General features: G+C 40.9%; 1 protein-coding gene across 1 annotated transcript; it reads left to right on the plus strand.

The window, feature by feature from the left end:
- The first annotated feature begins 2,330 nt into the window (after window positions 1-2,330).
- On the plus strand, window positions 2,331-3,257 carry LOC142664572 (olfactory receptor 12D1-like). The gene is given in 1 exon segment (XM_075843735.1): window positions 2,331-3,257. A coding segment is annotated over 1 exon segment (927 nt).
- The last annotated feature ends 10,110 nt before the right edge of the window (window positions 3,258-13,367 follow it).

Genomic DNA, 13,367 nt, shown 5'->3' on the forward strand with positions numbered 1-13,367 from the left:
TACCGCCAAGGCGGTACGGTCCTGTGGGTCCACGAACCCAACGTGACAAAAGGTTCTCTGTGCTCAGCGGCACCACTGTAAATTAATTATTTAACAAATACAAATAATAAATCCTACAAAATGCATCAATGTTAAAGGGCCACCATCATTTAAAGCTGTCATATGTGTGTACATGAGGAATAACACTATTTTTGGCCATTATATGACCTGCATTATTTAGCAGTTTTCACCTCTGCAGGTTCTCTAATTCAGTTTTCTCTGAGCTCGTGGGTGGAGCCTAACTGCTATCATGTCTTCTATGCACAGCACACAAAGAAGAGGTGCCATGCTCTCCTATCTCTATCTATCACATATATAGATTATATATATATCTAATATATATATATATATATACAGAATTTGCAGCGGCATGGAGGAGATGATACATCAATAATGAGTAGGGTAGCTGAGAATCCAGCACTGGGGTAACATAGAAATCATACCAGCAGCCTGTGTCATTCTCACTCTGATTCTGCTTCCGACCCCTGCTTCCACCTCCCTTCTCCATAGATTTATATGGGCAATAGTTCTTTCTCCCGCTTCCTCCTACTGCTCTCCCTCTCCTCTCCATAGACTTTTATGCAGTCTGTCTGTTGCTGACTCACTCTCACTCTCTCTCTGCTCCCACCTTCTACCCCCCTCTCCACAGACTTCTATTCGAAGGCTGAAAAGAGACACACCCCCCCCCCCCACCTTGTACAGCCCGTCAATTCTGCTCTATAACCAGGGACGGACTTTGCTTGACAACCGGAGGTGGACTGCAGATTACAGGAAGGGAGACACCTAGTGGCAGTAACTTCACACAGAGGTTTCATGGATAAAACAACTACATTTTAACAATTAAGTAAATTACAAAATTGATCTATATCAGGTATACTTTTAGATTAGCATAATTTCTTTAAGAAGTTAGTTTCCATTTAAGCTCACATTAGACATGTCTTAATGATATGTAAAAAGGTATGGTTTTGGGTTTCCAGGTTTTGAGACCACCATAAAATGTTTAAATGTGGGGGCTGTGGTGTTATGCTGACCGCCCTTTCTTATTGGCTCTTATTATAAAGTTCTTCAAGAAAAGATGAGCACCTTCAATCTAGCCATTGGTGGTACTCTCAACACCTAAACCCCATCAATCTCAGATTTTGGCTTTTGTCTATGGCATGTACAAAGTTAATTGACATGACAGTGAAATATAAACTATAAAAGTTTAGAAAAATACATTTTTATATATCCTATTAGGGAATTCTGAGTTAATGGGGAGGGGGTCCTCTGATCAGGATTCTAATCTCTTGACCAGGGTGGAGAGCAGTTACAAGGAGCGTCTTTCGCTCTGGAGGACCTGTCCTGTCCTGCATCACACAGTCAACCCATTGATATGAATGGGCACCGTGTAATGCTTAATTTCCCCATTGGTGGCGCTGCAGGGAAACTAAACACTTACTGACAGGTTTTTGCACAGATTACAGATTACTTTGTGATCTGTTTATTGTCAAGATAACAAGTAGGGATTGTCCAAAGCAGAGAAACCCTTTAATGTTTTTCTTGGCAAATGAGCCTATGGAATGGCAAGATCTTAATCTCGTAATTTAATTCTCCTAAATCTTGAAATCAAACAAAAGGAAGCTGATATATAAAGGTAGATTCACTGAAAAATTGATAATGAATGTCGTTCCAATATTATTAAATATAGTTCACCGCCTGAAAGAACGATTAAAATGTAAAGTTTATTAATTGTATTTATAAAATTGTGGCTCAACCAGCCACTGATACCAGACCAGGCATAAGCAAGCGATTAGCGACAGGAGAAAATGGTTCAGAGTGAATGATGTATCTCACACCTAAATAACACTTCCCCTGCTAATAGTATAAATTCCGCTATATCCTTGCCAAAAATCACTATCTATATAGATCCTACGCGTTTCCTCATCACACTTAAGGTGATGTTTCCTCAGGGATTCATAGATATAAATTGTAGTTAAATTCTAAAGTGTTTGAATGGTTGCAATGTTACAGCACTGGATAGCACTGTTCATGTGCTGATTATTAGCCTCCAGGCGCATGCACGGCTCTAATACACTGTCCGTGTATGCTGACTTAAAGGAAGAAGTAAAACTCTCATTCTCCATACTGACACAACGAAAACATATAATAATTGAATGTATGGTGAATTTACAATTGAAAAAGGGGATTTACTGTAATCATAATCTCGTGTATGAGAATAATCTGATTACATTTGATAAAATGTGTTTCTCTGACATTTTCTTCCAACAGTCTTATCCTATATCAACACTGTAATGTACGTGGCGAATTATACTTCCATCTCTGATTTTATCTTGCTTGGCTTGACAGATCTAGTAGACTTCCAAGTGTTTTTCTTTGTACTTTTCTTGATGTTTTACATAATCACCTTCATAGGCAACCTCTCCATCATGGTCATCACCATTATAGATACAAGCCTCCATACTCCCATGTATTACTTTTTGTGGAATTTGTCATTTTTAGATATCTGCTATTCTTCTGTAGTGGTTCCCAAGATGCTGAGTGACTTTTTGGTCTCGGAAAAGACCATCTCTTTTGTTGGCTGCATTTCCCAGATGCATTTCTTCCATTTTTTAGGAAGCACAGAAGTCATGCTTCTAACAGCAATGTCATATGATCGATACGTGGCCATTGGTAATCCATTGCGTTATTCTGCAATTATGAATTCTACAGTTTGTCGATGTTTGTCATTTGGCTCATGGATCACTGGATATTTCCATTCGCTCTTACACACAGTGATGACAGCAAAGCTACCGTTTTGTGGACCAAATTTGGTAAAACACTTTTTCTGTGATATTAAACCAGTTCTTAGGTTGGCCTGTACTGATACTTCTCTCAATCTAAAACTTCTCACAAGGGTCACGGGAACATTGGCCACAACAACTTTATTACTAACTCTTCTCTCATATGTTTTTATTAGCAAATTTCTCTTAAAGATACGGACATCCGCAGGTCGAAAGCGTGCAATTTCCACCTGTAGTGCTCATCTTATTGTTGTTTTTCTGCTATATGGAACGGCTATTTTTACATATTTATGACCGTCAACACAAGATTCCTTCGAGAAAGACCGAGCAGCCGCTGTTCTCTTCACTGTTATAACGCCGGCCTTAAATCCAATAATATATACACTAAGGAACAAAGATATCAAAAAAGCCATTAACAAAATCGTAAAAAGCTTATAAGTTTGACCAGAAGAAATCTAAGTGTGTTTTAGCTTTCCATCATTTATTGTAATCAAATTGCCTTATACTTCCAGACATAACCTAACAAAAATTTTACAGTAGAAAATTGTATTTTCATTTAATTAAATGTTTTTTTTTATATTTAAAGAAAAAAATTTGCATTCTGTAGTCATGCTTTTTTCCTCTTTTTACAATTTGCATGTGCCCCAGGTGCTAGGTGCCACAGGGGACACCAGCAAGCCAATCTGCCAGGGTATTTAGATACAGGGCTATTAATACAAACTGAATCTTTGCCCCAGGTTAACGGGGTTATTTGGGGTGTGATATTTTTTTTTTATTAGGGGCTGGGAAGTAAATAAATAAATAAACCAAAATAGCAATACTTACTTATCCTTGCCCCCGGCAATCCAGCACTAATACTGCACGGGCACTCCGGATGTTTTTTTACATGCACATAGATGCACATAGCATGTAACCGCTGCAGCCAATAAGAGGGCTCAGCGGAGCTCACTGATGACGAATCAGACTTCTGCCATAATGCCAGAAATACAACGTATAACCGCTGAGCCCTGAGCCCTCTGATTGGCTGCAACGGTCACATGCTACGTGCATGTAAACAACTGCCTCCGGAGCCGGAACTTTTAGAATGTCAAAAACCCTATAATAAAATGTGATGAATTGCTATTTCTTAATATATGAAACCATGGTTTGGTCAGACTGGGTGGCAATTTATAAGAATAATAGGTCATAGAGAATAAACAAAGGTGAGATACATGGCAAAAGACTGGTCTGGGCCTGTTCACATCTCATTTTTCTCTTCTGTTGGACTTCTCCCGGCGCAAGGTAGCATTGTATCCCACTGTATAGGCATACAGTGAGATATGCCACCCAGACTCCCTGGGCACAGCGCTATTTGAAGAGCTGTGCCCCATAAATGGTCAGTGATGTCAGGGATTCTCCAGTCCCAGAATCCCCGACCAGGGCGCTACAGATACTCTGGCTGGGGGCTCCGTAGTTGAAAGCCCCTGACACCACTGTCCATACATGGACAGTGACGTCGGAGGCTTCCCCAGGGCTGGAAACCCCAACACAGGCCGAGGGCTACCTGCTGCTCTTTCTGGGGATTCTGGCCTTGGGGAAGCTTCCCAAGGTAAACTTTTAAAATATACCTATGAGGGACGCCATACAGTGGCATCTGTCACACATAGGCTCCCATGATAAAAAAAAGTCATATACCGTGCAGTATACTTTTTTTTTTTTTTACGGGATCCCTCAGGATGGGATAGCTTAGTATACTATGTTAATCCATTCACAAAAAATAAAGGTATACTGACGTATACCAGCCCAACGGAGGACAAAAGGGACCTGTTTTGGCCTTCTTGGGCTAATGGAGCCCTATAGAAATGTTTAGAACCTATGTAGGGAGTTTACCCAATGTACAGGCTAAACGAAGAGCTAAAACGCGATGTGAACAGGGCCTTAGATGAGTGCAATAAAAATAATAAATAAATAAATAAAATAATGAGCAAAAAAAACAAAACAGATAAATGACTAACAAGTAGGGATTGTCCAAAGCAGAGAACCCCCTTAATATTCCTAACCATTTTCTTGTGAGGGTATGTTCACACAGCCAAATTTCAGACGTATACGAGGCGTATTATGCCTCGTTTTACGTCTGAAAATACGGCTCCAATACGTCGGCAAACATCTGCCCATTCATTTGAATGGGTTTGCCGACGTACTGTGCAGACGACCTGTTATTTACGCGTCGTCGTTTGACAGCTGTCAAACGACGACGCGTAAAAATACAGCCTCGTCAAAAGAAGTGCAGGACACTTCTTTGGATGTTTTTGGAGCTGTTTTCTCATAGACTCCAATGAAAACAGCTCCAAAAACGGACGTAAAAAACGCCGCGAAAACGCCGCGAAAACGCCGCGAAAAATGCGAGTTGGTAAAAAAACGGCTGAAAAGCAGGGTCTGTTTTCCCTTGAAAACAGCTCTGGATTTTCAGACGCTTTTGTTGACTACGTGTGAACATACCCTCAGATGAGCCTATCAAATGGAAATATCTTAATCTCTTAATTCAGTTATCTTAAATATTTAAATCAAACAAAAGGATTCCGACCCTGGGGACGCTCCTCGAGGTATACATTTAACGTATACCTGTGACGGATGTCATACAGTGGTTTCTAGCACACATAGGCTCCCATGTTAAAAAAGTATTACTCACGGTATAGGCTACATTTGTAAAACAAGCAGCTTAGGCAGTCTAACAAATATATAGATAAAGCCCCATTCACATTACATTACGTTTATCATGTACATGATAAACATGTTCATAGGGCTCCATTATCCAGATGTAGACCAAACGAGTGTCCTTTTCGTCTGTGTCAGGATGGCATACGTCAGTATACCTCTTTTTTGAAGGATGGAATAGCGTAGTAGACTACGATAGTCCATCCTGTGGGATACCACAAAGAAACATCTACCGCCTGGTATTTTTAACATGGAAGCCTATGGGTGACGGAAGCCACTATATGGCATTCGTCACAGGTATACACGTTAAACGTATGCCTCGGAGAGCTTTCCCAGGGTCAGTCCCCAGCCAGAGCATTACCAATGCTTTTGCCAAGCTTCTCATGTCACTGTATATATATGGACAGTGAAGTTGAGAGCAGTGCCAGAATCCCCGGGCAGAGTGCTAGTAGATGCTTTGCCCGGGACTCCAGGCCCTGGGAAAGCTCCTGACATCACTATCCATATATGGACAGTGACTTCAGGAGTTTTTCTCAGGGCCACGTATATCACAGTATGCCATACAGTGGGATACGTATTGGCCTATTGTCGGAGATATGCGTCAGGGCCTAATATGGTTGCCATCAGAAGAATGCACAGTATTTTAATTGACAGAAACTTTATAGGGATAGTCCCCTCTTGACTACCACTACATAGAACTACACCAAACTGGCAGTTACATGATTGTTGCAGACAGAGGTAAAACGTGAAGCTCACGAGCCACAATGCAACATCAGTAACAGGGCCCCCACCTATCATGTACCATTAATAATACTAGTTTCTTCTTATGTAGTAGAGGTCTTAGGTACTTTGTGGGTCTGGCTTCTGTAATTCCCAAGATACTTTGTTTTTTGCCAATCATTAAACTACTACAGGACTTGAAAATGAATGGGAAACTGTAATACATGGTCATATCATGTCTGCTATAGTATGAGGCTCCCTGGCTCACAGTGGGAGGGTCTCGCTGCATGACCAAATACATTTTCGGAATTTTATTCCTTTAAATCCCAGCTCACTTTGGGCTTCGGAGTCCAGTGGGCAGTCCTACTCATTGATTGACAGCCTTCTCTATGTGAGTATCGATTGGCTGTCAATCACTGAGTACTAAGTATCATTGAACTCCGAAGCTCAAAGTGAACTGGGCTTTAAATAAAAACAAAACTGGATGTTTTCCCAAATCTAAATATAAAGGCGAATATTATTCATCTGTATTAATTCGCGGCTGCAGCAGTAACAATGAATAAAACGGCCTCCCCGGGAGGCCAGGTTGCAGGACATCAGAGGGAGGGATGCTTCACCATGACTATGGGTTTGTATAACCTTTATTTGCTTTTGAGTTGTTTTTTTTCCGACGCAGCTTTTCCGCCGCAAAAATCGCAACATCTGCTATTTGTTTCGTGTTGAATTCAATGGGAAAAACCCGCAAAAGAAAAGCAGCGATTAAGCAGCATTAAAAAAAACGCACCTCAGATCAATTTATGAGCGTTTTATTAGTTGATTTTTTATGCAGCGTGTGGATGAGATTTGTTCAAATCTTGTCTACTCTGCTGTTACCGTATTACACTGCGGATTTTCTGCAATTAAATCCATTGCGGAAAATCCGCAGTATTTACGCTACGTGTGAACATACACTTTTTTCTATTAATCCCAAGCAATGACTGGAGCAGAGGGAAAGAACAATGCCATTGGACCTTTGAGTAATAGAAACTCATCTTTGGAGTGATCAATTGAGGTCCACCATCTAACATATGAATCTGCCTTTGGCCAGTGGCAGAAGTAAGATTCATGCTCGAAAATATAGTGCCACTCAAAAGTTAAGTAGACAGGAAGTAATGATCTGTGGCTTGTAATGGTTTGGGCTAGGCTCATCTGTCTAGGTCAGAGGTACAAAACCTGTCGGGCGTTGCATTAAACTTGGAGTGATGATCGCGAGTCACATTCGAAACATGGAGAAACATGTGGTGGAAGTGAAGAAAGTGGTACAAGTGGTATTGTATGTTTTAGGTGGTACATACAGAAGAAAATATGTATTATACCATTAAAATTGCCACGGTTTAGAGGTTAGTATATGTCTTCAATATAGTAAATTTGGAAATTGTAGCCAACAAATATGGTCATTGCTCAGGGATTCTTTCGCTAGCCACACATCTGGAGGTGAGGAGCCACATGTAAATCCCAAGCCACTGAATGGGGACCACTGGTCTAGATAAAACAAAATTTTAATTCTGTAATAGAAGAAAATTAATATTTTCAGCATAATAGCTTAAATTCTGTTGAAAAGTTGTCTTAGAATAGCAGAGCTAACCCTAAACCAATATAATATTTCTGACCATAGATTTAGAAAAAGATGCTGTAGAACTGGATATAATGATACAAATAGTAGAGGCCATAATATGTTGGTTGCTGATTTCGGCGTTGCTTTATCTGATTTCCCTGCTTGTGTTGCTGCAAGTTCAGAGCTCAGTGGGTGTTCCCTGTTAGACATGCTTTCTCTTTGCACTCCCTTATGCCAATGCTCTAACCTGTCTCTTCCCCTCATGGCTCTCTAACATTGACATGGCTATACCCTAAGGGACATATAACATTCTCTGAATGAATAAAACAAACTGATTCTGATCTTAGATGCCTCTAAAGTGCTATAGAGTAGGCTAGTAAAAAGCAAGAGGAAAAGGATGAATACATGACTGTAGGTTCAGAATACAGACTACTGCTGTAAAGGATCTGCCAGGCACAACTTCTGTGTATACGCCCATAGGTAATCAGTCTGCACCTGAGTCTATGTCTCTGAGACTGACTCCATCTTCCACCACTCAGGATGGCAGCTTAGGTGCGGGAGAGCCTACCGCAGCCTGGCCAGACGGAGCTAGCTCCCGCCCTCTGTCTATTTATACCTGCCTTTCCTGTTCCTCCTTTGCTTGTGATTCTTCTCGTGTGGTTTCCTGGCCCAGCTACAGCTTCTAACTATTTGATCCTGCTCCATACTGACCCTGGCTTACTGACTACTCTCCTGCTCTGCGTTTGGTACCTCATTCACTCCTGGTTTGACTCAGCTCGTTCACCACTCTTGTTGCTCACGGTGTTGCCGTGGGCAACTGCCCCATTTCCCTTAGCTTTGTGTACCTTTGTCTGTTTGTCTCGTGCACTTACTGAGCATAGGGACCGCCGCACCGTTGTACCCCGTCGCCTAGGGCGGGTCGTTGCAAGTAGGCAGGGACAGAGTGGCGGGTAGATTAGGGCTCACTTGTCCATTTCCCTACCCCCATCATTACTTACTGTAAAGGATCTGCCAGGCACAACTTCTGTGTATACGCCCATAGGTAATCAGTCTGCACCTGAGTCTATGTCTCTGAGACTGACTCCATCTTCCACCACTCAGGATGGCAGGCTTAGGAGCGGGAGAGCCTATCGCAGCCTGGCCAGACGGAGCTAGCTCCCGCCCTCTGTCTATTTATACCTGCCTTTCCTGTTCCTCCTTTGCTTGTGATTCTTCTCGTGTGGTTTCCTGGCCCAGCTACAGCTTCTAACTATTTGATCCTGCTCCATACTGACCCTGGCTTACTGACTACTCTCCTGCTCTGCGATAGGCTCTCCCGCTCCTAAGCCTGCCATCCTGAGTGGTGGAAGATGGAGTCAGTCTCAGAGACATAGACTCAGGTGCAGACTGATTACCTATGGGCGTATACACAGAAGTTGTGCCTGGCAGATCCTTTACAACTACACAAAGATTTTAGGGTTCACGTGGAACTTTTTTTATTCAGTCTCTATTTAGAGTTTTTTGCAACATACATAAAAAAACATCATAAACATTATATGATCTCGGTTTGGGGTCACACAGTACAACTGGTATTGATGTTTTATGTTTAGTATGGTATCATAATAGAAAGAATTTAAGAAAAGTAGGATCAGAAATTGGGGCAAGCGGAATAAAATTTTATTAAACCTATACGAGAGTATCCTTAACTAAGTGTTTTTCCTTTTGAAGCAGTTAAAGTGGGTTGTCCAGGATTAGAGAAGCATGGCTGCATTCTTCCAGAAACAGCACCACACCTGTCCATGGGTTGTATATAGTATTGCAGCTCAGCTCCATTGAAGTACATAAGGATGAACTGCAATACCACGCACAACCTGTGGACAGGTGTGGCACTGTTTTTGGAAGAAAACAGACACGTTTTTCTAACACTGGAAAAAAAACTTGAACTCTAACATTTTATGTAAAATCGAAAACATTCAAAAAATCTACTTTAGTCTCTGTCGGGACTGCTTCTACAGTAAGCCTCAGTGATTGTGTATAAAGCCTAAGATGTACCAGCTCAAAATACATATGCCAGATAAAGCAATTTGTGTAAAAAAAAAAATCTTTATTGTTACCACATATAATAGACATACTATTATACACCCCCCCCCCCCCCCCAAAAAAAAATATATACAAAGAATATTACAAAAACATAATTAAAAACAACCTGGGTTGAGGCCACCAGAGCCAAATAGAACAACAATATAGTACAAATGAAAATGGTAATAGCTCATCCAGCCTAGGAACAATACTAGTCCTAATTCAGACAACCTACATAGTGTGAATAGTGCACATATGTCTCAGTTACCTGTGGCTGGCATAGTGCCAAAAGGAATTCACCCCAGGTGATATCTCAGTGGGGTTTTACAAAAAATATTGTATTAACTATTTAGGAATGAGTGCCATTTTTTACAACGTCCCTACATTTCCGCAGGCTCAAAATCAATTAGACAATTGACCCGATAAGTAGTTTCATGGCCCGGAGCGGCCTATTCCCTCCGTATTTCATGACAAATTAAGGAAATAAAGTTTCTGGAATTGATGAGTGTTGAATTTGGTAGCTGTTCATGGGAACTCACAATACGCGGTCCAAAGAGGTGTCGATGAAAGTGAAGGAGGCCATCATTTGGCTAAAAGCAAAACAAACTGATCATAGAGATAACAGAAACTTTAGGAGTGACCAAAGCAACAATGTGGTACATTCTTAAAAAGAAGGAATGCACTGGCGAGTTTACAGGAATGGAAGACCACGGAAGACCACAAAAGTGGATGATCGCAGAATTCTGTGCTTGCTAAAGAAAAAACGACTACACAACATCTAGACAAGACAAGTATATTCTCGAAAAGGATGGTGTATCCTTGTCAAAGTCTACAATCAAGAGACACCTTCATGAAGTAAATACAGGATTTGGCTCAAGATGTAAACCACTGGTAACAGTCAAGAACAGAAAGGCCAGATTAGATTTTGCTAGAAAACATTCAAAAAAGCTGCCCAGTTCTGGATCATAATTCTTTGGACAGATTAAACCAAGATTAAAGGGTAACTAAACTTTTAAAAACCTTTGACATGTCAGTGACATTTAGAAGTTTTGATCGGTGTGAGTCCGAGCACTGAGACCCAACCGATCGCTTAAAGAGGCTCTGTCACCAGATTTTGCAAACCCTATCTGCTATTGCAGCAGATAGGCGCTGCAATGTAGATAAGAGTAACGTTTTTATTTTTAAAAAACGAGCATTTTTGGCCAAGTTATGACCATTTTCGTATTTATGCAAATGAGGCTTGCAAAAGTACAACTGGGCGTGTTGAAAAGTAAAAGTACAACTGGGCGTGTATTATGTGCGTACATCGGGGCGTGTTTACTACTTTTACTAGCTGGGCGTTCTGATGAGAAGTATCATCCACTTCTCTTCAGAACGCCCAGCTTCTGGCAGTGCAGATCTGTGACGTCACTCACAGGTCCTGCATCGTGTCGGCCACATCGGCACCAGAGGCTACAGTTGATTCTGCAGCAGCATCAGCATTTGCAGGTAAGTAGCTACATCGACTTACCTGCAAACGCCGATGCTGCTGCAGAATCATCTGTAGCCTCTGGTGCCGATGTGTCCTCGCTCGTCTGACACGATGCAGGACCTGTGAGTGACGACACAGCGTGATCTCTGGAGAACACGGCTGTGTCTGCACTGCCAGAAGCTGGGCGTTGTGAAGAGAAGTGGATGATACTTCTATACACAACGCCCAGCTAGTAAAAGAAGTAAAAACGCCCCGATGTACGCATATAATACACGCCCAGTTGTACTTTTACTGTAAACACGCCCAGTTGTACTTTTGCAAGCCTCATTTGCATAAATACAAAAATGGTCATAACTTGGCCAAAAATGCTCGTTTTTTAAAAATAAAAACGTTACTGTAATCTACATTGCAGCGCCGATCTGCTGCAATAGCAGATAGGGGTTGCAAAATCTGGTGACAGAGCCTCTTTAAATGAAGCTGCAGAAGTTCTCGAGTGAGCGCTGTGCCACTTAGTTTCTGATCGGCTTTCCTTGGAAAGCAGAGCGTGCGGTGTACGGACTCTTAGACTTGTTATTGAGCTCGTACACCGCTCCGAGGAAAGCCGATTAGAAACTAAGCGGCACAGCGCTCACCGAGCATTTCAGCAGCTTAATTTTAGTGATCGGTTGGGTATCAGTGTTTGGTGCTCCACCGATCAAAACTTCTGACATGTCAAAAGTTTTTTAAACGTTTAGTTACACTTTAACTTGTAACAGAATAATGGGAAGAGAACAATATGGAGAAGGAAAGGAAAAGCTCATTATCCAAAGCATACCACATCATCTGTCCAAGATGGCGGAGGCATTGTAATGGCATGGACCTGTATTGATGCCAATTGAACTGAGCTAATGGTGTGTATTAAGGATGTGACTGTGATTGAAGTAGCAGGATAAATTCTGAAGTGCATAGAGCCAGGCATTTGCGCAGATTCAATCAAATGTTGCAAAACCGATAGGACAGCGGTTCACAGTACAGATAAATAATGACCCAAAACAAACCATGAAAGTAAAACTTCAAAGGCTGAGTTAGACACAGTACCTAAACTCGATCTTTTTACAGAACTGGGAGCGTCTTTTTTTTTTTAGATGTTTTCTAGCAAAATATAATCTGGCTTATCTGTTCCTAAGTGTTACCAGTGGTTTGCATCTTGAGATAAACCCTTAAAATATTTACATTCACGATGGTGTCTCTTGATTGTAGACTTTGAAAATGATACGTCTACCTACTCGGGAGTGTTTTTGACTTGGCTAGATATTGTGAAAAGATATTTTTCACCAAGGAAATAATGCTGCAATCATCCACTTTAGTTTTCTTCTGTGGTCTTACAGGCCTTTTGGTTTGCTGAGCGAGCCAGTGCATTTCTTCATTTTATGAATGTATAAAATTGTAGATTTGGCCACTCCTAAAGTTTTTGCTATCTCTCTGTGATTTCTAAAAGGTTACTGCAATATTTTTGTTAAACCCCTTGAAATAAAGTTGAAAGCCAGATTTTGTTTTATTTGTTTGAAATCCATTGTATTGGTGTACAAAGAGTGAATTATGAAATTGTGTCACTGTCCAAAATTCTTCTGGACCTATATGGATAAATAGATAAATGGATAGATAGATAGATAGATAGATAGATAGATAGATAGATAGATAGATAGATAGATAGATAGATAGATAGATAGATAGATAGATAGATAGATAGAACGCCTTGTCGTGGCAGGTGGGCTCACACAATTTGATCAAAATGTGTGCTGAGAACCTCACTACTGTAAGTAAATTCAGCAGTAATGCATATTTATTTATTGAGAGTGCTTAGTTGGTATTGGTGTTCGCAGAGTGCTGTCACCATTTTCTTGTGTAGTGTACTAGATAGATAGATAGATAGATAGATAGATAGATAGATAGATAGATAGATAGACAAATAGATAGATAGATAAATGTATATATATATATATTTTATTAACGCATAATAAAGTTCTTTATT

The sequence above is a fragment of the Rhinoderma darwinii genome, chromosome 12 (assembly GCF_050947455.1).
Source record: "Rhinoderma darwinii isolate aRhiDar2 chromosome 12, aRhiDar2.hap1, whole genome shotgun sequence".
NCBI classification, from domain to species: Eukaryota; Metazoa; Chordata; class Amphibia; order Anura; family Rhinodermatidae; genus Rhinoderma; species Rhinoderma darwinii.